General features: G+C 33.7%; 2 protein-coding genes and 1 long non-coding RNA gene across 5 annotated transcripts; 1 reads left to right on the forward strand and 2 right to left on the reverse strand.

Moving 5' to 3' along the window:
• LOC116428492 (long-chain-fatty-acid--CoA ligase 1) lies at positions 1–26227 on the forward strand. Of its 3 annotated transcripts, none has more exons than XM_031980163.2 (9): positions 1–147; positions 1263–1411; positions 3353–3476; positions 9772–10108; positions 13228–13696; positions 20129–20419; positions 24390–24611; positions 24781–25098; positions 25306–26227. In XM_031980163.2, coding segments are annotated over exons 1-9 (2049 nt in total). In that variant the 5' UTR covers positions 1–146; the 3' UTR covers positions 25444–26227. The 3 variants fall into 3 exon arrangements, with proteins under 3 accessions (XP_031836023.1, XP_076230095.1, XP_031836024.1); XM_076373980.1 differs by lacking the exon at positions 1–147 and adding an exon at positions 1024–1048; XM_031980164.2 differs by lacking the exons at positions 1–147; positions 1263–1411 and adding an exon at positions 2462–2802.
• Positions 1023–2296, reverse strand: LOC143175307 (uncharacterized). The gene is made up of 3 exons (XR_013000105.1): positions 2088–2296; positions 1289–1434; positions 1023–1209 (listed from the first exon to the last, which is right to left on the reverse strand). It is a non-coding gene; the product is annotated as an uncharacterized LOC143175307 (long non-coding RNA).
• On the reverse strand, positions 23639–27800 carry Vti1a (Vesicle transport through interaction with t-SNAREs 1a). Its single transcript, XM_031980167.2, has 5 exons — positions 27595–27800; positions 27407–27465; positions 26621–26968; positions 26294–26511; positions 23639–24609 (listed from the first exon to the last, which is right to left on the reverse strand). Exons 1-4 carry the CDS (start codon positions 27686–27688, stop codon positions 26353–26355), a joined length of 660 nt encoding a protein of 219 aa, XP_031836027.1. The 5' UTR covers positions 27689–27800; the 3' UTR covers positions 23639–24609; positions 26294–26352.
• Position 27801: the final 1 nt, after the last annotated feature.

Below are 27801 nucleotides of genomic sequence, written 5' to 3' on the forward strand. Positions count from 1 at the left end.
TTATGCCGTGCATCTGACCCTAGTTTCCTTCGCCTGGCGCTGGCCGGCCGCGACAACCTTTTTTTCTGCCACTTCGCGCAGGGTGGCGAATCCTATCAGTCAGTCTGCCAGGAGGATCGCGCGACGACCGGGCAAATCAGTTTAACAGTGAGTACGACACGCCGCGTAGAGGCGTCGGGTTTCACGTGGGACTTTAATTTGATAGAACGCGCCGTGGTTCCCAGCAGTCTGACGCATGATTCGTGCAGACCGCCCTTCGCCACGCGCCTTGGCCATAGTTTGCTTTTTTCTTTCTTCAGAGAGACTCGTGTATAGTGGCTGCAAGTTATTTGTACGTCACAAGAAAAATTGTCAGTATTCTAAATTGCTGTAACTTTAAAACAAGATTGTACCGATTTTAACTGATATCTGATTAACGGATAACTTGATCGTTCTGAAATTGAGCTGATTTTAAAGCGCGAAGCTTCTAATTTTACGGTTTCGAGTTCGTCTTTTTCAAAAATCTTTTTACGTTATGTAAGACATGGAAAAGTGGGAATACCTTTGAATTATAAAGTCTTTTGAGTTATTAAGATTCTTCTTGTTTGCTGTTTTTTCGATTTTTTTTTGTTTCTTCTTGGGTATGGTAATTTTGGTAAAATCGAAAATGGAGAATTGGGAATTTTTGTTCGAAGTGTGTCGTGTATTTGAATATTTTATATTTTGAAATGTGAGAATGGAGTAGGAAGTTTCGAAATAATAATTTGACGAATATTTTTTTGGAGAAATTGTCTTTTTTATTCTGTTAAATAAAAATGCAAAGAATTAATATTTGATTTTTATTCGCATCTTTGGCGAAGTCGTAAAAATAATTTCGTTCAATAATGTCGATTTATCATTAAAGTTATTTAATATTTTTCGAAATTGTATTATTTATGTGTATAATATGTTATAATTACTCTCGCATGGTATTTCGATATATGGTCGGACGTCATTGAATCAATGAAAACAGCAATATCTATAAAACGAAGAGTGTTATTTATATAAGATCGCGTGAAGATGTTACAAGGTAATTTAAAGTTGACATTATATTAAACTAAAATTTAGATCAACAACTCTGTTCCCTAATTTTATTTTGATGCAAAAGTTTGATGCAAAAGTTTCGACGTTCTTTTTTTGAGAAATCGAAAGTAGCGTTGTCTGTTCGCTGGTTAAGTATGTATATTTCTTCTTCCTTAAAACACGAGCATTGTTACGTTAATAACGATGTGGCTGGTATGAAGTGTTTCAGTCTCAGTTCGAAGACTACCTGCCTTATCTAAGCGGTGCTGCGGGTGTTCTCGTAGTGACCGGAATTGCGGCTTACTTCGCATCAAGACCAAAACCGGAAAAACCACTGTGGCCTCTCGATGCTCAGTCCATATTACTTCCGGTGAGCAAACACCTTGACTCCCACTGCATTAATTATGGACTAGCATTTGTGGTGCATTGTAAAGAAATTAGTGAATACATATTTACATTCTAAATATCCATAGAGGAATCTGCTTGCTCTTTAGTAACTTTACTTATTTATAAATATTGTTTTAAAGAATATTTACAAAAATGACACGCAACTACTTTATCAATCTATTAAAAATAGCAATGATAAATCTAAAAACATTGCAGTATTCTCAAAAAGTCAATTTTAATTTTTATAATCACATTTTTGTTCTATTTAAAAAATAATTAGAAATTTAATAACACAATATATATATATATATATATATATTATTATCAACATTGAATATTAATTTGAAGGAAAACGAGGAATCTAAATTATTTTAATGTCATTACAATAATAATTAACAATAGTTTATAATTCTTTTTTAGTGACAAAATGATCACTTACCGAAGCACCTAGCTCATTAAAATTTAATTTCACGATATTTCATATTAATATTAGTTTAACATAATCCCAATTCATCAATACAATATTCATTTCTCATATATTAACATATATTACAATTATCATAGGTCGAATCAATATGAAAGACGTTTCCCATAAAACTGTTCAAAACATACTAACACATCATGTTTCGCAATAATATCGGATTAGCGTTATAACTCACCTGAACGAGCAACGCGCCCAAACACATCGATCCATAAAAACATTAACCCAGCACTGAACCCTCTCCAACTAGCCACGTCAGAACTTCCGTTACCGTTACCTATCAAAACTATCATTCACTTTTCAAAACTTTCATTCCTACCGCAACCAACTCCATCCAAGGAGCATCCAACAACGATCCCACCCGTGTATCACGGTCGATGTCAAAGCCCGATGTTGATCGATTTTTTTCGCGGCTGGCGATCATCCAACAAGTTCGGTAGCTGTCGAGGACGACGCTCGCACCACCAGCTCGGACCACTATATTTAAATATAGTCGAAGATCGTCGTAGAGGATGGACGAACGGAGCTAGTCTTATGTGTGAGCTGCTGATAGCAGCCGCTCCTCTCGGTGGAGCAGCAGCAGCAGCAGCACCAGCATCAGTGCCTTTTAGTACCACATCTCTGACAGACAAAAGTAATCCGAAGTCGAAGTCTCTCGCGAAGAGAAGTCGAAGTGACGCGGCCGTGCGGGCCCGGTCTCGTCCATAATTGAAACGTGTCCCGCGGACAAAATCGTCTTAAGGTGAACGGTTCGTTCAGTCGGCCCGTGGACGCTGTTACGGGCTTCCTCTGTGCATCGTTCGCTGACGGTCCGAGATATGTCGTCGAGTTGTTTCGCACCACCACCCATTCGACCACCGATCGACCTCAAAGACCAGTCTGATACAGTCAAGGTGGAGTGTCAACGGTGATTCTTCACCGACATTTACTTGTACACCTTTTAGACTCTGTAATCGCCATCCTCGTCAGGAACGTGTCCCTAAAAACTCGATCCATTAAGACGTTGATCGATCTTAGGACATCAGGTCCTAGCTAACTGTTCCCTCTTCGATGAGAAATCGAATCGCGCTGCATTAAGATCATACGAAAACCGTTCCGACGAAATCTTCCGCTTGAAGTGGGTTCGCCACTCTGAACGGAGTTGTGTGGGTGGCTAGACTTGTTGCACAAGAGCGACTTGGCAGCCGACGAGGAGATTGAAACGTCGCGCACTGCCGGACACGGGAGCAGCTGGGTAGCGATATCGGTTCCCCATTCCTTCTCCGTTAGACGAAGTGTCCCAACGGGACGATCGCACTGCAGCGCCCTTTGAACTTCGCTGATCCCCGATTCCGCGCGCGATAGTTCCTATAAATACTTAGCACCCTGCACTTGGCATGCCGATTACGTAATCGAGGGATACAGAGAGATAAGTGGATTTCACGTGTGCAAAACGTTTTCCAGGGCACCGACCTGATCAGGGTGTCGAGGTTTTACAAGGACAGCAAGGAGGGAAAGTTCGCCAGCTACATTCACGAAGACACCAGGACCCTCTACGATGGCTTCCGCAGGGGTGCTAAGGAGTCCAGTAAGTTTTCTTCGGATCAGAGATGCAGTTCGCGGCGAAGCTACGGAATAAGCGTGGCTAGTGTTTTAAATAAACGAGCGGCAGCTCTCGGGACCAACCGTAGTAATGGACCGTTTGGCAAGTGGCTGCCTACGGTCACGTTCGCATGACAAACACGCTGCGCGTATCGCCGACAACTAATCGGCCCCGAGGATTTCTCGCGTTCACCCGCCCTGTGCTCGGTGATTTATCGGCGATTCCGCCGATTCGAGCACTCGCGACACCGCGACGTTTCGTGTCGTTTCGTTTCGTTCGCGCGGATTTCGCGTATTTTTAACCTAAGACGAGCCCACGCTCAGACCCATATGACCGCTAGACACCTGTCGTAGTCAGGGACGAGGCGGATGGTTCGAACTTCTTAACCCCGTGCCTTATGATTTATTTCTTAACTATGCTCGATATACCTACTTTATCGTTAACCACTTATTAGGAACAGAAACAATCTTGATGCTTGTTCTATGTTTATGTTTACTCTAGAAGGTTAACGACTGGTAATAGAAAAGTAATATTTAATTTATACTTGTAAAAAATAAATGACGCTTAGATTTCTCAAATTCAATTTAACATTTTCGTCACGAGTGATATTGTAGATCAAGGGGTTAACCTCTAGCATTAGGAATTTTGTTTACGTTTTTTTCCATGAGTTTGAAAATATTTTAAATATGTCGTTTGATAACAAAATCCTTTGTAATCGAGAATATTTTTCTTAACAAATATTCATTATTTTCTGATGATATATCAGTGATATTTTTTACGACCAACATAAAGAAACATTTTGCATAAATTGAGGGGTAGAACTATTTTATTTCGATGTTCCATGTGTTGATACATTATATAAAATTTTATATTGAATTTATTTTATAGTTTTAATATTATAAAATTAATATTATAAACAAAATTAATTTGATAAAATTTAATATTATAATTTGGTTGGCTCAAATCAAATGGCGACTGAAACAAGCCTCTTGAGTGTACAGACTTAACAACCCATTTTTTCGTGTGACGAACAGATTGCTGATAATTTGAAACGGTAAAGTTAGTGATTTTCTTTGTGTATACTTCGTTTGTCTGCTGAGAAATCTTCGAGAATTGCATCATTTTTGAGAGTTTCATTGAAAGATTTAAAACAAGGGATTAAAGATATATTGGATGTGATGAATTATTAATAATATATTGTGAACTGTTTTCTTAGAAAGTAATTAATGACAAGGATGATGAAGTTTATTAAAATTTTATCTATACTCCATTATACGAAAGTTTGGAACCATTCCAATAGCCATATTTTATGAAAATAAAACAAAACACTAATATAATTCACTATCCTTTGCCTTTAGTAGGCACATTAAATACGGATTAAAAATGTTCAGTTTATTATTTTTTTAGAAGTTTGCACGTTAGCTTAAAATATACACGTGATCCTCAACTTTGGCAGACAATATAAACAGTGTGTATGTTGTGGATAGCAAGACTAGACATTACAAATATAATTTTAAATATGATTTTTATTTAATTCATTTATTTAGTTCCATCGCCTTAGTTAATTTTTTTCAAAAAATAAGGTTTCTCATTTGATGTTTTTTATCGAGTTTAATCATTACATACTTCGACGAAACAGTTGTCGATTATCATTCAGCAGTATTATCTGAAATAATGAAATATTTGACAAACAAATGTTTTTATTCGTTTATTATTATTTTAAGTAAAAGGTAATTAATTCTCCATTAAAGATAAAGTTCTAGAGCAATATACAAAAACAGAAATAAACAAAAATTCATATTGTACACATGTAACTTCATCATGTGTTGAATATATATTATATTCCATTAAATTTCCTCGTTCGTATGCTATAAACGCACAAGATGCATAGTCTAGTATGCAATCGAATATAGCTCAGGGTTGCAGATCCCTTGAAGCTTCCCCTTCATCTTCTCGGGGAGAATGTACACAATCCAAACGAGCGTTTATGAAAGAGCAGGGGCTCAAGATGTAGTATGAAAGAGTAGAAACGGATTTTGAAATATTAACACGTTCAGGACACTCTCTTTTTTTTCTCTCTTTTATGCGCAGCACATAATTCTAAATATTTTGCATATAATGACGAATAAGAACATTTCACATAATATGACACCAAGAATCTGTATTTAAAATTTTTACTTTGGTCGTGAAAATTAAAATTTTAAAATTCACTTATGACGTATGAATGAATTACTCGATTACATTTGAGAAAATTAGATGTGCAAGTTTATGAGGTTCCTAAGCTGTTAACAGATAGTAGCTTTTATTTATGCTAATACTTGAAAATCATGGAAACGGTCTTAAATGCCTCTCTTTAAGCACTAACTCATTTCGGATTAATAGTTAGCAAGCAATAAAATTGACGATAAAAAGTAACACCGTGCCACTGCCAGCAACTATCGTAATAAGTAGATAGAGTGACGTACAGACGCGTTAATAAAATTGCAATGAATGGTAGGTATAATATGTCACATATTTTATACATCTATGTTCTAATAGACACTATATCATTTTATTTGCAAGTATATTGTTCTTCTGTTATTTATTGTTTGTTTTGTTCTCTATCGGACTTTTGTCAACGACGCAGGTAATGGTCAACAAACTAAAATGACTCACTCCCTTGAATATAATAAATATTCTCTATCATGTTCAAATTATTCCATAATTTCACGTGATTAAATAGCATAGTTATATTTATACACCAAGAAAATAGTTTGTGTATATTTATAAAAATGTCAATTTCTTACCCAACTTTTGATTCTTAAAATACACAAGATTCCACAGTTCACAAACTTACATAAAATATGGTAATTATAAGATGAATCGGAAAGTCGATGAGCGGTCAATAAATATCGGTACTATATAATAGGCCAAAGCAAATATTTTCCCACAGCCACAGCTTTTCACGCAAAGATTATATTCAGAAAATTCAATTTTCAATTGAATCCCGTTAGATTAGGCCACCAAGAGCTACAGTGTTTATTCAAGAGTACGTAAATTAGAATTTCAAACAAACTGTCATATAACGGAAACGTGGATCACCATTTTCAAAGGAGACGTTAGTGGGCTTCGCAGCGTGTGCTTAAATCATCAAACAATTATACTACGTAATCACGATCATAAAGTATCATTCATCCCTTTGATACCTACGCAGCGTCATTTTCCAACATCTTCCTACACTTCCGGGAACTCTGCCTTGGATTTGTTGCTGTTACGCATCGGTCGATTTCCCGTGATTCTGAGAGTTGGCAGGTCCCACGTCTGCTGACAATTAACATTCCTGGACACCCGAGAATCGCGAGCTTTTGACAAGTATGCGTTTCGTTCCACCTCAAAATCCACTGGCTCTTCTTCTTAAGATTACATTCCAGACGCTAACACTGCATTAATAGGCCAGAATTCGCTGAAACCGAATTTAATCGACAGTAGCGCCAACTGTTAACCCCTTGCCCTATGATTTCTTTCCCAATTGAGCTGAACGGAGATATTTTATTGTTCATAATTCATTAGAAAAAGAGGACAATTCTATACTTACTCTATGTTTATTCTATGTCTACTCAGAAACATTACAATTAGTAACAGAAAAATAATATTCAATTCAGACTTAGAATAATTAAGTGATATTTATATTTGTTAAATTTTATTTGAAATCTTCACCACGAGTCTGATACGATATTATAGCGCAAGGGGTTAACACTGTTAGACGGTGGATATTGAGATATAAAGGGCTAAAGCCAAACGTAGAGCACCTATGTGGTTAATTTATTTTTCCAATGAAGAAATCAACGAGAAAGAAATGGTCACTAAAAGATGAACGAGTTGGGTATTCTTAATGAATTATTTGAGTATATTAGTAAGATGTATCTAAGAAAATATAAGATGACAATAATGTTCGTTTAGCGTAGGTAGCTTCGTAACGAAGAAGATATGTATGCAAAGTAATAAAAGTATTTAGAAAATAGAGGAAAAGAATTTTAAAAACTGTCGGAGAATTAATATTTTCAATAATTTAAATAACTTCAGTTTCAGTTAGAACAAGTAACTTACTTTCTGCATTTCTCCTTTGTGTGATTGTATTCCCCTTTCGTGAGTCGGTTTCTTTATCACCCTGTAGAACACTTATCCTTACACATTGTTGGCAACGGGAACAAATTAGTGAATATGTTCGTCAGTCTAAATTAGTGTCAGTTCATGCTAGTATCGGTTGAACTCGCTTTCGGTAAGTTTTGGCTAACCGAAACGGTGGACCCTGAGATGCTGATCTGAATTGCAGATCATGGTTTTGAAAGTGAAAATGAAGCTGAAGACATGAAAAGTGAGAACGAAATTGAGATTGAATTGAAAAAATGCGAATGAAATTTTCTGTGAGAATTTCAATTTTGGAAAAAGCTGTGACACGTGAAATTAATTGGACTTGAATTGTTAATATCTTTTTATTGATCACCGTTTCAAGTATGCAAAATTTACAATCTAAGTAATACCTAATTAAGTGTGAATTAGGGTTTTGTAATTCATTACTTAGCAATATATTATTATTGGTAGGAGTATCCATTAATAATACCTTACCTACTAAAATTAATTAATATTATTAACCTCTCAATTAATTTCTAATTAATTGTGAATTAAGGTTTTGTAACTCATTATTTAACAATATAGTATTATTGTATAGGAATATTTAATAATATTATATCAGTGAAGGGTTAACATGTAAGAAAACACATGTGTACTTTACTCGTAAAATAAAGGTCTCCAATTTCAATGCAGGCATTCAGACATTTAAAATGGTTAATAGCCCCGAAGCGGGGTGAATCACCCTCCACAATTATGCACAGCGACTTATATAGTTCGCTATCATAAGTGGCCATAACCCGGGGCGAGTTTTGCTTCACTTTTCGAGCACTCTCCTCTTTTATAGCACCCGGAATATTTAACCCCTTGCCATATAATGAGTAACGAGACTCGCAATACAGATTTCTAACTCGATTTAACAAAAATCAATATTATTTGTGACATATTGGTTGAAATAAAAGATTATTCCTGTATTATATTCACTTTCTGTGAACTACTAATTTCGATGTTATTTAAAAATGAGGGAAAGGAAGATTTTCATTTACTTAAATAGTGCGTTCTTAATCATTTTCTATGCACAATATAAATTTTTAACTTGTGAATTTTTAGCGACAAATTTTTAGAACTTACGTTTTCTTTACATCAGTAACTGGTATCAATATTAATGCATTTTTTTACTCAAAAGTGTATAATATTGCAAGTAATACTTTCAAATCTACTCTATTACAACACTTTGAGCTTTAATTTACAGTTCGTCAAAAAATATATAATTTATCAAAATCGCCGTATTCGAGAAGAAAGCTGGGGGAATAAAAACTGTAAGAAGAACCATAAGAAAATTATAATTAGACTGTACATTTTTACTTTTTTAATAATATGAAGATCATATAAGAGTTAATTTTATATTTTATATAATTTTGTATTTGTTGTATTATCAAAAAAATAAAAATCCATAGCCTAACTAAAATTTTCTTGCACAATTTCCCCATTTACAAGCGCCGTGTGGCTTTATGAGAACGCGAATGCACTGTAAAAGGTGAAACAAACAAATTAGCTCCAAAAAAATGAAAAAGTGATTAAGTCAAATAGACCTGAAAAACACAGCAGAGTTAAATTAGCATTAGAAATACCTAAGAATAAGGGAAAATGTATTATTAGGAAATCACTTGATGGCTATGGCTAATATTTATGTTTGGTATTTGTAAACTATTTTCTTAATTTACTCATTTCTCCTCAATTGAATTTTAGACATTTCCTATAGTTAATTAGATAATCTTTATTGGGAAAGTCGAAAAGTCAATTCAGAATATGCGACTAAACTTAGAAAATAATTTTAAGTTAACATTTCAAAAGCTGTCAATATTGTGTCAGACTCGTGACGAAATTTTTTAACTGAATTTGACAAATCTAAGTGTTATTTATTTATTTTTAAATATAAATTGAATATTACTTCTCTATTATCAATCGTTAACCTTTAGAGTAAACGTAGACATGGAATAAGCAGACGGAATACGGATACACGTAGCCAATGAAAAATATATAACTGTCAGCTAGAAAGACGCCTCTTGTCCCTGTGCGGTTCCGCTAAACAATAAGTCACCTCCCTACTGTACAATTTGACAGCTCTACAATAGCTAGCTAGTGAGACTCATTTTGAATTTTTAACGTGCAGACAATGGGCCGTGTCTCGGCTGGCGAGATGGACTCAACAAACCGTACCAATGGCTTCATTACAACGAGACTCTGCTCAGAGCGAAGAATTTTGGCTCAGGACTGGTATCGCTGGGTCTCTCGCCGGGTTCTCACACTCTCATAGGTCTCTACAGTCAAAATTGCCCCGAATGGATCCTCACCGAACAAGCCTGTTACACATATTCCCTCGTGGTCGTGCCCCTGTACGACACATTGGGTCCCGACGCCTGCGCCTTCATCATCAATCAGGCCGAGATCAACCTGGTCGTCTGTGAGAATGATAAGAAGTGCAACTTGATCCTCGACAAAGCGCCAAGGTATGTTAACCCGTTAACTGCGTTTGGCGAATGTACACGTCATCTTGAAGATTGAAACGATACTAATTCCCTGAACGATGAATTATTTAGTTTTTCAGATAAACATATAGTTCTTCTTTGTTTTGCTTTGATTTTTCATTAACGCTAAAACTACCGGACGGGTTAAATTGGACCACTCCAAAATTTTGATTATACAAGTATTTACGTTATGAAAGCATGTTTGTAAAAGATTTGAAATGAATTTGAATTTGTGTATTCGTACAGATACAAGACTAGGAACCCCTTCGAATCTCAAGACACGTATCGTTCTAATGTTTATAAAAAATTAGTAATAAGTCACTCTAACTGCTCGGTAGTTTTGGTATTAAAATATACGCTAGGTACATTCGTCCTGCGTTTAACGACTACACACTTCACATTTTTATTTCATTGCGCGCAAAACGGGAGACCTTTGAAACTAAATGCCAGAGTTAACAGGTTAACGCTTATTGTTAGCCAACCGAATAGAGAAATCTCTCACTTTTCCCTTTGCAACGCATTACCATTTATTTCGTTTATCTTTTTCTTTTGACATTTAGTAAATCTTTAACTGGGGATACTTGCAAATCAATAAATACCTTTGTTGCTGTTATGAAACAAAATTTTTAATCGAATCTGTTCAATTAAAGTTAATGACAACGGTTGTGGTTGTAGTTTGTGTTTAGACGGTTGTCCAAGTACCCTTAAGTGTTTTTAGACGGTTGCCTTTAAGCTTGATCTTTTTATTTAATGGAATAAACGTTTGCTTACCTCTGCAGTAGGAATAAATTTTTGAAGTTTGAATAAGTACCAATTGTTCTTGTAAACTTTCGTTTAAGGTGATTTCTTCTGGTTTTCAGTCTTTGGAATTATTATTAAAGTAATTTTGATTTATTTAGTTTACTTAATAGAGCAAGTTGATCAATGGTCCAATGAAATTGATTTCTTAAGATGTTTTAATTACGTTTTTTATCCTATGATTTTGATGCGTGGTGTCTTTTTTGTATAGAAACCTGAAATGTCACAATACTAGAATAAAAATTGGTATAATATATTTATATTATTACAAACTATTAAATCATAATCATTGCATATTTTTAAACTATCGAAATAAGGAAATGACAGTTACTTTGCTGATCAAGTTTATTAAACGCAACAAAAGGTACATGTGTATAGCAATTCAAATGCTTGCATATTTTACATGGATTTTGAGAATAGCAGTACCATAACCGAATACTATTAAATTAAATTGAATTAAATCGTGGACCAGGAAGTCCACTGGTTGTAGATCAAAATAAATATACACAGCAAAGAATTCCAATATATCTTCCAACGGATGATATCGCAAATTTACAATCTTAATCATTTAGAATCGTGATGCGTGGTATGTTATTGTGGCAGAATGCCACAAATGCATCTATACATATGTATATACTTTTCTGTACGTCGTCACCTATACGGCGTACAATTCTCACGTGGTATTCGAGACAAATTTAAATACTCCCGTGCAATGTCCTGAAGCGTTCCACCGAAATAGCTTGACTTTTTATTGTCGGTGTAACGTAAAAGTCGGAAAGTATCTGTTCACATTCCAAACATTACAACGCATTTCTACCGAAATTCTACTTCGAGATTATAGTTACGCAATATTTGAAAATGATCAACAAATAACAATCTCTTGAAGCACATGATCGGAACGTAAACAGAGACACCGAATTCAAAAAGAACATTAATTTAAAAAAATTAATTTATACACGTGACAAAGTTCTATCATGAAACTTAATCATTCTGTTATTATAAAAGATTTCTAAGGTGTTAATTAAGCACGAAAAAGTGTAAAAAATTAACTTGAAGTTTCTCAGAGATGTAGATACGAAAGAAAAAAATTGTTACGTTACGTGATTGATGTATTAAGAAATGGAAAAATGTGAATAAATAACTGTAATGTCTGAAAGGATAAATTTCCTGTCGAAGTACGCACATTGTTTATGTTCGTAAGGCTTGTTAAATGGGTTTAACAAGTCGAAAGATTAATATCTTAACTCTTTCGTTTCGTTGAACCACATCATCGACTCCATTTCTCTAGAATGTAAAAATAAACAATCTGCTGGACGGAGGGTAAAAATATGCTATCTATTTTCGCGCGTGAAGCGAATCTGTACGTTCACCCGTAAATAAAACACGGTAGTACTGTTATTCAATTTATTATTTTTGTCGTGAATTAATTTGTAAACATAAGTACAACCTTGAAACAAGCTGATGCACTTGCCCACACATGAGACGAATACGTTACACTGTGAAGAAGTTTAAATGATCGTTGACATTGAGAATCACTGACAGTGGTTGGCGTCTCACGGAATAATTTTATTTTCTCAACTGAAAAGAAAGTCTGAAAATTTTCTTGTGAAAAATACCTTGCCCGTCACATGATGTAATCAACATTCGCTGCAGATCCTCAATTTTTAAAATAAACTGAAAGAATGTACATGTTCATAACATTACAAAAATATGTGTTATTTGATCTGGGAAAATCTATAGAATCAACTTCTACCAAATGTTTGTACATTTATTATAATGAAAAGAAAAACGAGCTATTTTTAAAGGATCAGTTACCAATTATTAAAATTCAAAATAAACTTTTCCTAGCGTTATTTAATATTCTCATTTAACTCAAAACAGTGAACACACCTACTTTAATTTCTATTTTCACGAAACCTAACAAAAAATCATATTAACCATAATTAAAAATAGTCTCTGTTACTCTATTCATTCAAATGCCTAAGAAAATTGGTAGATATTAATCGCAACTAAAATTATTCTTTATTATTACATTTACTCAGATGCCTAAAAAAATAGCAGATATTAATTGCAATTAAAATTGTTTCTCATTACAATATTCATCCAGATACCTAATGCAACAGTGAATACTGCACACAATTAAAATGACTGTCCACTATTGCGTTCATTCAGATGCCTACGAAACCTGGTACATATTAATCATAACTAAAATTATTCTTCGTTACAATATTTACTCGGTCACCTAACACAACAGTGAATATTACTCACGATTAAAATTACTGTCCACTATCGTATTCATTCAGATGCCTAAGAAAGCTAGTGGTGATAAGAGAGGTACGTCCAGCAACGATCCAGAGGGCGAAGAACCGCGGCGTCGAGCTGGTAAGGTTCGAGGACGTGGAGCGTCTGGGCGCGCAGAAGAACCACCCCGAGCTGCCGCCGAACGTGAACGACCTGTGCACAATATGCTACACTTCCGGCACCACCGGGAACCCGAAGGGCGTGATGCTGACCCACCAGAACGTGATGGCCGGCGTGTGCGCGGTGCTGTTGCAGTTAGGCGAGCACAAGCCCTCGTACAAGGACACGATGATCAGCTTCTTACCTCTGGCACACATGTTGGAACGGTGTTGCGAGAACGGCATGTACATGGTGGGCGGGTCCGTGGGCTTTTACAGCGGTGACATCAAAACATTAGCCGAGGATATGAAAGCCTTGAGGCCTACCGTGATGCCAGCAGTACCGAGGCTCTTGAATCGGATGTACGACAAGGTGAGTGCAGGCTGGCTTGTGAAACTCAGCTGAGGAGTTTCCCAATCGCCCTCCCCACACCCCCAGCTATGTATTCTGATCTTTCCGACCACCTGGTGCACGCGAATATTCTCGCACAGAGATCAGAGTACTTTCCTTAACATTAGACTACCAGATAACTCTAAATTACCTATCTGAACATTTCTGTTTTACAATTGAATAATCGGGTGTTAACACGTTCGCTACCAGCGTCTCATATTTGCGACGGCCGTAATCCTATATTTTACATAATGAAAATGATATTAATCCCATAGATATTATTATTAGAAATTATAAACTACGACATTATATGTAGGAACTTAATGACTTGTTTCAGTTTCATTTTTCTAATATTTTGTTTTGAAGATTTATTGGATTGAAGAAAATAGTATAACTGAAGAGACCGTCGCCGAAATAAGCGCTGGTAACGAACGTGTTAAGTCAGTTACGCCGAGCAATCTGTCAAGAATCGAATTTCTTGAAAATCGTGTAACGTCTAACATAAATAGTTCCACTTCGTTTGTCGTGAATCCCGAAAGAGCACGAGTCCACTTTTTAACGTTTTCTATGTGAGTTACCGATTAAACTGTTTTTCTTGTTTAACCAGACCTATTTAACCTTGATCAGGCATTAGCGTCTTTTTCGATACAAATCGAGATTCATTTTTGCTGTGATATTTTTATAGCGGTAGATGAAAGTTAATGGTATTACAAATGTAATGAAGCTGAATGGGTAGCTAATACTTGTAGCGAGATTCAATGAAATAGATAATAAATGAATGAAGATGAGAAGAAAGATTGATTTTCTCGAGATGTTAGTTGGTTGACTCGTGCCGTTTTGAAATTCGTGTATTCAATTATTGAAATCATGAAAATGATTTTGTGAGATATTCTGAAGTATACTTTTGTATATAGATACAATGGTAAGACGTGATTCGTATCTTAAGAAATATACTCTTTTAACTGGTAGTATATTACTTTCTATAGTTAATACTTCCTAAATAAGTGATTTTAATTGCTTGGTAGTTCTAGTGTTAGGCACGTTCGAGAACGACGAAATATTATATAAGGTTCGAACAGTGGAAATGTTTCCGCTAAAATGAAGAATTTTTTAGATTGTTTGTATGAAAGTAGGAAAATTGATTGTTTTAGGACTTTAAGGTTTTGTTGTAATAGATGGATGAGTAGGTTTGTCCTCCTTTTATGTTCGTACTGATACTGCTTCTGTGGAGGTAGGTGTAATTTGTCGATGGTTCCAATCTTAACACCTTATCCACCGTAAGCTTATTAACGCATTGTTAACCGATCACGAGTTAATTCGTGTTTACACTTGCATTAGCCACTTCAATTTTTGAAACACAGGACAATATAGAATAAAAGAAAACATTCAAAGTTATATCAAAGATACATCGAAAATTACATTTCAATTCATTATGTACAAATAAAGTATATTGAAGTTTATTTAGATCGTCTCCCTTTTATATTTAATTACGAAATAATAATTGGTGACATGGGATAGCTTCTACGTAAAATTATTGATCGGCTTTTCGATTACAGATGCTTATCAATGTATTGTCTATTAAAAATACTCTGCTTTAAAACAAAAGAAAACACAACGACATAACAAGATTTCCTTGCATTTTGATTTTAAAGTTACAGAGTTTAGCAAGTAAAAATATACACTCCTACTGATTAGCGAAAACCATATTGTTAACTAATGAATAGCCGTCTCAATCATCAGGAGCAGTGGATAAAGTGTTAACGTATTATTTGAAACCTGCAGATTCTTGTGCAAAATTTAAGCTTCAAAGATTTTTTTTATGAACGCAGCGTAAAGCGAAGATTTCGTCTGCTAACTGAACATTTGTCTGTGATAAAAGAATTATAAATGCTCTACATTTTGAAAATTTTTTGGCGTTAAAACTGCATAAATAACCGCTGTCTCTTAACCAAGACTGGTGCCAGGAAACTGATGTTGATCCTTTCTATGTGCAAACAAATGTTAAGAAAAAGAATAGTTTTTGGAGAATAAAATGATTTTTGTTGGTATGATAAGGAAGCTTTTTAGTTCGATTTAAAAATACATAAAAGAAGAAGTTCTTTCTGAAACATAATTGATGAAAAAGCTGTTCGCCAAGTCATTAGCTAGAGTATTTCAGTAACCTAAGAAGTAAATGTTACTCTAACTAATATAAGATTCTCAGCTGAAGAATACTGATAATTATTGTTTTAATGAATAATGAAGTTTGGTTTTTGAGAACTGTGATTCAAAATACAGGTAATACAGACATCTGATAGGAAAGATTCCATCTGATGAATTGCAATGTTAAGATAATATCGAAAGGTAAAATTAAGTACAATTAAAATAAAAATTAACGATTCAGGATTCATTCATACTTGGAATATAATAACTTCAATAATATTTGTTGTTAAATTCTATGTTAAACAAAAGGTATATTTCCATTACGTTAAAAAAATTTTCTCTGTGAAATGTGTAATGCATTTATACATAGGTGCAAATAAAACACAAAATCATAAAACTGTAAAAACAACCATGCTAAATGATTGATAAAAAGTTACGTTTCACAGAAATGTTCGAATTCAACTTTGTGCGATGTAAATTTTACCTCGAAGGTATCGTCGGGTAGTAAGATATTTTTGCGCTCGACCACGCGACAGAGCGCAAGGTTGCAGGTGTTAAGTAATTTACGCCGAGCAATCTATTAAGAATCGAATTTCTTGAAAGTCATGCAACGTCTAACGTAACTCGTTTCACTTCGTTTGCCCAAACTAATTTGATGGACCGTCCGCTGTTTGACCGTGATGACGGTGCATCTGATGGACAGCTGCATTAGCGAAAGCAATCGGATGTGTAAACAGAACTCAATCACTAACGTTTCTATGTACGCAGAATATGTTCCACATTTTCATTGCCACTTCTGAGTACAACAATAATTTTTTAAACTTTCATTCCAACATTATTCAAAAATATTATAAAAATATTGTATTCCTGCATAATTCTTAGTTTTCAGAATTCTGTAACCTCTTCTCCTGTAAATTATTTTCTAAGTTTATATGTACAATAGAAGGAGGCACAGAAAAGCATATGGCGCTAAATTAACTTCATAATCATTATCCAAAAAGTCGAAAAGTCAATAAAAGATAAATGATGAAAACTAAAAAATAGTTTTACATTAAATTGTATTTTTTAACACGGTCGGTAAAAATAGTGTTAAATTAAATTTTGTTATTTGTAGATAAATTATAGCGTTACCACAAACGTGTCAAAAGTGACTACCGGATATGTCAACCCCTTTTCCTATAATATAGAGTCAGATTCGCGATGAAAATTTTCTATCGAATTTGACAAATCTAAATGTTATTTATTTATTTTTTGTATAAATGAAATATTACTTGTCTATTATCAATCTTTAACCTTTAGAGTAAACGTAGATACGGAGTAAGCATCAAGTGTATAAAGGATATTTCTTTCTTCATTTTATACTTAGTTTTAGTTTAACCAGTGAACAATTGAGAACTCTTCTTTTTATTTCTTACGAAAAAACGTCATAACTTTTGCATCAACTCAATAATCACATTTTACTTTATGCTTTAAATGGTCTCTGGAATTGAGATTAAGTGTACACAATCTGGTGCTCTGGCAAACGTAAATCGGAGATACAAAACAAATACGATAAAACAAGTGAATGCGAAATCCTCGCGAGCGTAACCCTGAATTCCCGATGAATGGAATGCGTGCATTGTGTGTGCAGCAAGTCCACGTATTATATTTATCGTGTTACATGTTTCCATGTTCCTCTTAACCCTTTTTTTCGTACAATATATTAAAGGATTTGAAATCGCTTATGAAAAGAGACTAACAACGAATAATTATTTGATAATTATAAAATAATTTGTTTATTTAATAATTATAAAGATAATTATTTAAAGAAAACATTAAACATACGTGAATAAACAAAGTTTAAGTATCACAATCATTTATGGAAAGCATTCATATTCTTTTATTTTATTTATAACTACATTTCTTAGGAAAAACTAAACTTTAATTTATATATTGATTTTATATTATATTTTTGTTAGAAATAATAAAGAACTAGATATTTGAAAAGTAAACTTTATTTCATTAATTTAAAGTGTAACGAAGTAGTATCTCGTATTTCTAATTTTAAAGTTGTGGAATGTGTAACAAGTGATTTCTGTGAAAAAATGTGACTCGATTCTCTTCCTGGATATACTACTCATAAATACCTGCTAAAATTACCTCGTGGCATGATTTTGTCTATGGCCATAAACGAGCACATCGTCATTGAGATGGTAGTGTAACAGCTGATGATGAGTCAATATATTCTTGCAATTTGATTCACGTGTAAAGATTTTACAGTTATAGACTTCGAGACTTTTGTATTGATAAATTTACTGTTTAATATTTTCTATGTAAATAAATATCTAGGATTCATATTTTCATTCAAACTGACAGTGTTAATAAGGAAAACGCTTTGTTATAATTTAATACATTTCTATATTTGTTTCATACAAAAATATGAAACCTTAACAATCTTGAACTACAATTAAAGTTAAAATTTGAATATACATTTATACACAAAATATTATAACTTTCCTAAAAGTATAGATATAGATATATAATACAATAAATAACTACATTGAAATTTACATTCATTTCCAACAAAATCTTTTATGCAGGTTTTGATAACGAAAATTTTTATAAATCACACGTGATTAAACTTATACACGTATCCGTACTTAAAAATGATCCTCATGCCAAATCCCATTACCAACAGCGTTTTACAAATAAATCAAGATCCATTACCACTATTAATCTCACGAAATGTAAATTTATTCCCAAAGGGTGTCAGAGAAATTCCGTAATTGCTCGTGTCTACAACAACAAACTGTAAATCTCATTCAAGGTGGCCGTTCCACAAAATCCATGATGTTAATCTAATTCTCGAACGAAACAATGCACGGACGAAAATAGATCTCGGCCAAACGGCAGGATCACGTGCAAAACCAATTTTCCTCGTGACCGAATAAGCATTCCAAATAGATCAAAGCGGCGGCCCAAGGAAATTTCTCTGGTTTCAAAACCGTCGGAGTTGATTCCAGTTGAATACCGTGTCATCCATTAACTCCAGATGTGCACGTGGTCGAGTTTTCCTTCCGTGGAACTTGTAAGCGTTTAACTCATCAACTGATTCCTCAAACAGACCGACATATATCCGCAGATTTGGCAATGTTCTCTGATCAATCATAGATCTAATTTGAACTGGTCAACTCAATTAAATATACAATTGAAGTCGTGAATCTCAAAATCGCACAAATCCATTTTTAACGGTTTCTATATGAGTTATTGATTTAACTATTTTTCGCTTGTTCAGACCTATTTGACCTTGACCAGGCACTAGGGTATTTTTCGACACAAATCGAGATTAACTTTTGCTGTGACTTCTTTTAGCCTCTTGCCCTATGATTTATTTTTTAACTGTGACAGACACAACAACTTTGTCAGTAATAATTTATTGAGAAAAGAGAAAAGTTCTATGCACATTCTATGTCTACGACTGCCCTACAATATAATAATTGATAACAGAAGAATAATATTTAATTTGAATTCAAGGGAATTGAGTAATATTTATGTTTGTTAAATTTTATTGGAAATGTTCACCACGAGTCTCGCACGTTATTGTAAAGTAAGGGGTTAAGGACTGGAAGAAGGTTACTAATATTACAAATGTACACGTAATAAAGGTGTATGTATGTACGTGAATGTTTGCAGCTAGAATCAATAAAGTAGATAATGAATGAATAAACGAAGATGAAAAGAAAGATCGATTTTCTCGGAATATTGATTGGTTGACTGACTGACATTTAAAATTTTGTTTACTATAGGTTTTTGATAGCCACATGATACTTTTGTATGTAATATAATTGCAATTTAATTTTTGCTTAAGCCCAAACAGTCCTAATTAATATGTAAAAAGAATAGAAAAGTTAATAGCAGTATCAATTGAATTACGTAAATTGACAAGGCATCACAAGAATAAAATAATAAAATATATAGGTTGATAAAATCTGTTCAATTTCTAATGATTGCATTTGTTATCAAAACAATAATTAAAAGCATAAAGCTCACTATTTCACCTATACCTATCCTAAAATAATGGAATCTAAAATAAGTATACAATTGGTTGTAATCTCTTCGTGTTTTGAAGCAATGAAAACTAACTCTGCCTTACAAATAAAAGTAATATAGTATATTATGGAGTGTCCAATAAAAATAAATAAAAATTGTTATCACTGAAAAACATGATTTTCTACTGAAGGGTTATATAGTTACATAGAATTGATAATTGTCGGTCTCGATCGATGTTTACAGGTTCAAACGGAACTTCAGAATTCTTGTATGAAGAAAATGGTGTTCAGCATGGGGATGCGGGCGAAAGAATCAGAGATCAAAAAGGGTATCATCCGAAACAACAGTATTTGGGACAAAATAGCCTTTGGAAAGATCAAAGAGTCGACAGGTGGAAGGTTAAGACTGATGGTTGTGGGTTCTGCACCTCTTGCCGGAAATGTGCTCACATTCGCGAGGTGTGCCCTCGGTTGCTTGATCGTTGAAGGATACGGTCAAACAGAGTGTTGTGCGCCAATTACTCTGACGATTCAGGTATGTATCGAAATTATTGTTATTAATAAACTGCGAATTTTATGGTTTATTATATCTGAATATTAAATGGGTTTATATTATATGGATTTATACGTATATAGATCGATATCATATTAATTTATATGTACATAGATCCATACCATACGAATTTATATCATACACATACTTTAACGTAACAATATAATCCATTAATGAATTATTACATTAACCATGCAAGCATATAGAATAATAACAAACAAATGCGGTAATATACATTTCATTAGACACGTATTTATTAATAAATTATTTTTGCTGTCTCGAAATCTTTGTTAAAAAGAATAATCTTTATAAAAAACTGAAAGGCGAATCAGAAAATAAAAAATGACAGGTTTTTATAAAAGAAATAGAATTTTTGGAATTAATGAATAATGTGTTATTGAACAGAATCGCTTGAATTATAAATATTAATACAGGTACATATAATTATATACAACTGCTTTTAATTGTGACTCGAACAAGTAACGTTACAATAGAATGCAAAAAGGAAAACCAAGTTAGAACGTGTTGACATATTTTTCCATTTAACACTAAAACTACTGTACCCGTCAAAATGACAAGTTTTAGTTTTCTTATTTTGCAATTACTGATATTTTTAAAGTACTTAATATCCGAAATGAGTTTGAAAATAAATAGTTTCACTAAAATGTTATAAATAATATCAGAAAAAATGTTTAAAAATGTATTGTTACAATCTTTAAGGATTATATTTATATTAACCCCAATAAATACTCAATAATTCTAATATTAAAATATATAGCTACAGTGCATTACTGACGTGATCCCAGCCGGCCTGTGGCTTAGCCCTTTGCACTCGAGAGGTGACTCTCATTCGCCACTTGATTTCATACAGTAAAATTATACAATTTAATATTTAATATTATACTCCGTATAATGCAGCAATTTGAGAAATATGAAAATAAAACAGCTTTGTTCCTCAATGTATGTGTATTTGTATGTGTATTTCTCGTCAAGTTAGTTTCACAAAATATCGTCTTTATCTCATTAGAAAATGTTAAAATATTTCTATTGAAAAACTTCCGAGTGCAAAGGGTTAAAAGAGAAGAGGGGCAAGGGGAGACGTCCACTAGCGGCGCTCGGCCCAATAGTAATGGTCGAATTAGTTTCGGCATGTCTTTGTTAGTGGCCAAGTCACAAGCTAAGGTGGAGCGTGCGGCCGAGTCCCCTTGCCCCTCTTAACTTTTAAACCAGTGGCCGGCTGGGATCATGTCAGTAACGCTCTGTACATGTAGGTACCTATTTATTTGTATTTTAATAAAGAGGGCGGTCAATAAACGCTCCAAAAATAAATGACAATGCATACACAGTGTTTGTCAAATAAAAAACATCTAACCCAGACGGTTTAATAACTAAATCGCCCCGATTAATGAGTTCGATCTCGTTATTAAGTTCAATTATTTCGTATTACAAATTGTTTTCACTTACGATCTTAGATCTATAACTATTGTAGCATTAACACTCGAAAAACTTGGCTCGAAAAACACTGAAAACAAGATTGCAAAAGTTAAATGTATTATTGTCTTCTACAATTTTCAACGATGTGGCAAATGTATATAAAAGAAATAAACGGCATTCGATTTACTTTATTGAAATCATTCACGAGATTGTTTCAATCGAGGACTGACTAATGATCAAGTGACACACATGGTCACTATTTCTGTCGTGTATCTGCAGATATCGATGTGCCTAGACGACAAAAGCTAATATTTATAGGTAATAGTCGTAGATATTTGTGTCTGCTGGCCGAACAGAAAAATTCTACAACCACGCGCCAAAAGCACGTGGCTGGCCACGTCAATTGTGCGATCAGCCGTACGACTATAATACGTAAATCGTGCATGCAACTGCAGTTAAACGTTGCATCGTTCGCGCACGGTCGCCAATGATCGTAACAATACATGTGTGTTCTGGTCAGGCGACTGAGACTGTTTAGAAACGTTCCACGTTTTGCAACACAGTACCACAAGTTAGAACAACTGAACTGTTAATAAACGTTTCGAAAGTTTGCTATGATAGTTAAATGAATTAACTTGATCGTAAAAGCAAATTTACAATCATAGAAAATTCAAAATTACCGAATAAAAATTGATCATTAAATGTTTTTTTTATATTCATGAATAGTTACAATTGTTTACAAACGAATTCAACTATCTTAAAAATGGAATACATTTTATAGGGAATTATAGATACGAAAAGTAGAATTGTAAAATTAAATTTTAAACATGTTTGCTGCACGTTACGTACACTTATAGCCGAAAATTTAGAATTACACTGTGAATTCATGGAAATAGATGCGCTTGTTAAATGAATAAATTTGAGTAATTACAAATAATTGCATTAATTTATAGAAGGTGAGATCTAAAAATTTCGGTAGCTGTTTCTAAAAATATTAGCTGTGTGTCAAGAGAAACTTTGTCACGCGGTATAATTTTATCAAAAGCCAGCAAGTGGTTCCAAACGTTTGGCTGGTAGTGTATGCGTGTATGAGCATTGCTGTTTTGCATTAAATAATCAAATGATGTTTTCGCATCTTGTTATTTGTAGAAGGAATTCACGATAACGACATTCAGAGAACTCATTGAATGATTTTTTATCTTTGAATATCTTATTAAAGAATTACAATGAATGAGAGATCGGAAATAAAGTTTGTAAATATTGATTTTGGAATGGATTGCATTCATAAACATTTTAAACAAACATTTATTTAACATATGCTTTCACAAGCGATGCTTTCCGGTACAATGCTTTGACGCATAGAATTATTAGAATTATTTGATTATTTGCATAATTTTTAATATCATTGAAAACCGTACATGGTAGCTTTATAGTAGCAATTTTGTTGTTGTAGATATTTTCTTTATAAATACAGTGTAAATATTTGCGTGTACATTGATTTGTGTAAACTAAATTTATAAATGTAGGAACTGAAATTAAACCGACTATTGTTTATTACAGATTTTCTCAAGTTTCATTCGATTATTCGATTTTTTAGTAAATCGAATATAAGTCAAGCGTATATAGTGTGTACTATAAATATATAAAATCTATAGTCTTACTACGATTTTTATACTTCAAACCTTCTTGTCCATTTGTGTTTGGCATTTTTTCAACATTATTACACGTTTAAGGGTTTAAAGTATTCAAACGAAATTGAATCACGCGTTATTTTCAACAACGTATTTTCTTTTTATTTACATTAAAAAATAGAATGCACCCAAATGTAGATTAAAATTATTAGATAATAAAGTCACTAATTTAAAGTGTAGTACTTAATTCAACACAAAACAGTCCATGAAAAAATCAAGTGTAGATTAAAATTATCAGACAATATAATACTAGTTTAAAGTATTTAACTCAATAAGAAACAGTCTATGAGGAAATCTAATGGTGACGAATATTTAAATGCTTGCATGAACCCACGAGAATTATTTAATACAAAAATAAAATTATAAGAACACAAGAATATTTAAAAGTATTTTAGATATTAATTACCAAAATAAATATAACAGAGCACGTGATTAAAACTTGAATTGCAAATATATATTAAAAAGACTATTTAATCTCCCTGATGTAATTTCCTTTCCCTAAAAGTTATACTTGCGACTAACACATTTCTTGAATTCAACTAGGCTTCTACTATTATTTAATCAAACAAATACACTTACATTATTCACATTCATTGTTATACTAACTAGAGAACATTCTATTCCCAAAAGGGACATTCCATTTATGTAACAAATGTTTTTGAACGTTATGATAACATGTGCAATTAATTTTCAACCTCTCATGCCCATAGTTAATCAGCCATTTAAAGCTATCGAAGATCTGCCATCTTTAAATGGATAATTGAATTTGATTGAATTTTACTAATTAATATCATGAAATCTTATTTATGGTTTTGCAACTATCACAGGGTGACCATGTACCGGAACACGTAGGACCACCGGTTGCTTGTTGCTGCATTAAATTGGTGGATGTCCCGGAAATGGAATACTACGCAAGAAAGAGCCAAGGTGAAGTGTGTGTGAAAGGTACTAACGTATTCATGGGATATTTCAAGGATCCTGTAAAAACCGCTGAAGCTATCGATGAATTTGGATGGCATCATACAGGGGACATCGGCATGTGGTTACCTGTAAGATAAGAAACATTAAATCATTTCTTCTGTTCTGTTACAATACTTCAGAACGTCGTACCATTTCCATACTCTGTCTTCAGTTTTTATTTCTACTCCAACATTTTATGTATTTCATATAACAATTCGTTTTAATCGTTAATCGTTTACACGAGTTTTCTTCTTGCAGAACGGAACGCTCAAGATAATCGATAGAAAGAAGCACATCTTCAAGTTATCGCAAGGGGAATACATAGTTCCAGAGAAGATTGAAAATATTTATATGCGCAGCCAGTATGTACACCAAGTATTCGTCCACGGGGAGTCCCTCAAATCTTGCGTGGTAGGCATAGTAGTGCCGGAAGTAGACGTTGTTAAATGTTGGGCAGTGGAGAACAATATTGCGGGTACGTTAAGCGTATTATGCAACAATCCGCAAATCAAACAGTTAATCCTGGATGACATGCTCGCGTGGGGAAAAGAAGCTGGCCTCAAATCCTTTGAACAGGTAAACAAATTTATGCTTGGAGAATTTGATCGTTATGAGAATCACAAGAAAATTAAAAAATTAAACGTATGCTGATTATAAAGAGTCAGGCTGCCTTGAAATAACGAGAATATTTGAAAACATGCGACTTATTCGGAAATGCTGGAATTACTGTAATTTGAACTGAAAGTGAAATGACACTTCTAATTCCGTTTCCTTTACTGTCAGGTCAAAGATATTTATTTACATCCGGATCCGTTCTCCGTGCAAAATGGCCTCCTCACACCAACATTGAAAACAAAGCGACCCCAGTTGAAAGACTACTTCAAACCACAGATAGAGGATCTCTACCGACATTTGGACTGACCAGACTGAACATTCATTTTGATTTGTTTTCATTAGCACCGGGAGCAGCGAAGACAGGAAGGATCGAAATGCCTTTGTGTCGCGTCCACTGAAGTCACTTCCGTCATCGAATACGTTCGTTATTCCGCGTTAACTTTTATTATATCATTTTCACGATTGCATAGCAACGCAAGAAAAAAGAAAGCACCGTTTTAGGCTACTAAGGTAATTTGACAATATTATAAGTAATAAAAATGAGTTATTATTAGGCGCGTCTGATTTACCCTTAACTATAATCATCCCCCGATACTTTTCACGTCTAGCTAAATCTTCTCCGACTCTTATCTTTTTATTTTGATACGGATTATTGCCTAACTATAGATGTATATTTTTATCGATAACATTAATCATGTCGGATCCTGGATTTAGTACGAAGTAAGATACTCGAACGTTAATGATCGAAATAAACTTAACGTTTGTCGATTTGCAAATTTCACGTAGTAAATAAATTGCAATGTAGGTAACTAGAATATCGTGAATATGATTTTGAATATTTGTAAACCTTTAGAACATTTACTTATAACATTATAACTAGACAGGAGGTTTTTTTTTTATTATTACTGATACATTACAATTATTTCCTCCTGTTTGGCGATCACATAATTATCGATCAATTTTAAGCGTCTCTTAATAAGAAATTAATGTAAAACTCATATAAAAATGATGCTAAATGTTCAGAAGCGCAGACTGTTTCAATTGTGAAATAAACGAATAAAAAAGTTTAATAAAAGGACGTGGTACGACATCCTTCGAAATTATAATTTCATAATGACCATCACATACTGCATTCAAGATAATATTTAAAACTCACTGATAATAAATACGGCTTTTGAGCCTCATTGCGACCAAGAAATCACGCTACTTGCAACCTTAGCTTTTAGATTTAAAGCTATAGTATACGACAACGCAACCAACGATTATAAGCGTCAAAGCAACCCCCGCTAAGATAATTCTTTGCTGAAGGTTTCTAAATATCATTCCAGACAGTAACCGGGAACCTCGTCCTAGCTCTGCATCTGTTTCACGCAACTAAAACAATGAAAAATGTAATAACAATTAATACTTAAATATAATATAATAATAATTTCACCTTCATAAAAAACATAGTAAAATTATTAAATTAAAATCAATAACTTACCCTTCCTCTTCCCCTTTGAATTGTTTCCCTTTGGTTATGTAATTCCATCAACACTTGAGAACCAATTTCTTCCGTTTCTAGTACCATTCGATAACCATTCTGTAATGTCCTCCCACTTCGTTCTATTCGTTCCGAACTATCTAACAATCTTTTCTTCTGATCTTCCGTGATACTGCTATCCCAAGAATCTTCCCTGCTTATTTCAATAATATCTTCTTTTGGCTTTTTAGCCAATTGAAATTCTTGAGTCAATCGTTTTAGTTCTGCTCTATGACTTTTTACTTGACCACGTAATCGGTCACGAGATGCACTGTTCACCTCCCGAACCTCCAAGTCCATTTGCTCCAGCTAAAGTTTAAACATAGCAAAGTATCTATTTGACATCTAACTTCTCTTTAATGTGCAATGATATTCTTTACATAAACTGTGTAAAAACATAAGTGGCACTATTAAAATGATGTATACAACTGGTTTTTTAAACTCATTTAAATAACAAATGACATTAATCAACCTGACATGAAGACCTAAATGCATATGATCAAATTGCAAATAGAATGTTACATCTGAAGTCTTTTATATGTTATAAGATTATTACAGTGGTAGTTAAATGAAAAGAAGTGTTACTATACGAGTAATTCATTTTTTATAAACGTGACAATTAAGTAATTGAAAAAGTTTCTTTCTAACCCTCGAATATAAGTAACTTGTTAGTATATAATCATTAAAAATACTTGTTTGTTCAAACTACATAAAAACAGGAAAACTAAAACATATCTTTTCACTTACCAGCTCTTGAGCTTCCTCGATTTGCCTATCCACATCTTGAACGAAGGCTCTTTTCTCACCTGTAAATTACGTCACGTGTATCGATTATTGTTGTTTAATAATGCTAGAAGGCTGACATTGGCCTTAAAAATAATAATCGGTGGCATAAAGAAGAACGAATTCTACAGTCCTACTTTCGTTGTACTTACTGTCGCTTTGTGTACTTATTCTACCAATTTTTGCAGTAATGTCAGCTGTCAAAACAGCGTATTGTTGCTCATAGCTGTCAATGAGCGACGCCATCTTGAACGTATTTCCATTGAAGACAGGTAAATGGGAGTGTAAACTATATTGTAGAAGCAGTGGATTTGGAACAGCTGCGTTCTGAAATCAGCTGAGAACAATGGCAGCCATCC

Source organism: Nomia melanderi, chromosome 1 (assembly GCF_051020985.1).
Source record: "Nomia melanderi isolate GNS246 chromosome 1, iyNomMela1, whole genome shotgun sequence".
In the NCBI taxonomy this organism is placed as follows: domain Eukaryota; kingdom Metazoa; phylum Arthropoda; class Insecta; order Hymenoptera; family Halictidae; genus Nomia; species Nomia melanderi.

What these genes read in the sequence shown, in the direction of transcription:
- LOC116428492 (XM_076373980.1), top strand. An exon ending in CAGGGGTGCTAAGGAGTCCA is followed by an intron (nt 3,477 to 9,771) that starts GTAAGTTTTCTT and finishes TTTAACGTGCAG; the next exon opens with ACAATGGGCCGTGTCTCGGC. An exon ending in TGAATCGGATGTACGACAAG is followed by an intron (nt 13,697 to 20,128) that starts GTGAGTGCAGGC and finishes CGATGTTTACAG; the next exon opens with GTTCAAACGGAACTTCAGAA.
- Vti1a (XM_031980167.2), bottom strand. Translation starts at nt 27,688, where the DNA reads ATGGCGTCGCTCATTGACAGCTATGAGCAACAATACGCTGTTTTGACA. An exon ending in AATAAGTACACAAAGCGACA is followed by an intron (nt 27,466 to 27,594) that starts GTAAGTACAACG and finishes CGTAATTTACAG; the next exon opens with GTGAGAAAAGAGCCTTCGTT. An exon ending in TTCAAAGGGGAAGAGGAAGG is followed by an intron (nt 26,512 to 26,620) that starts GTAAGTTATTGA and finishes TCATTGTTTTAG; the next exon opens with TTGCGTGAAACAGATGCAGA.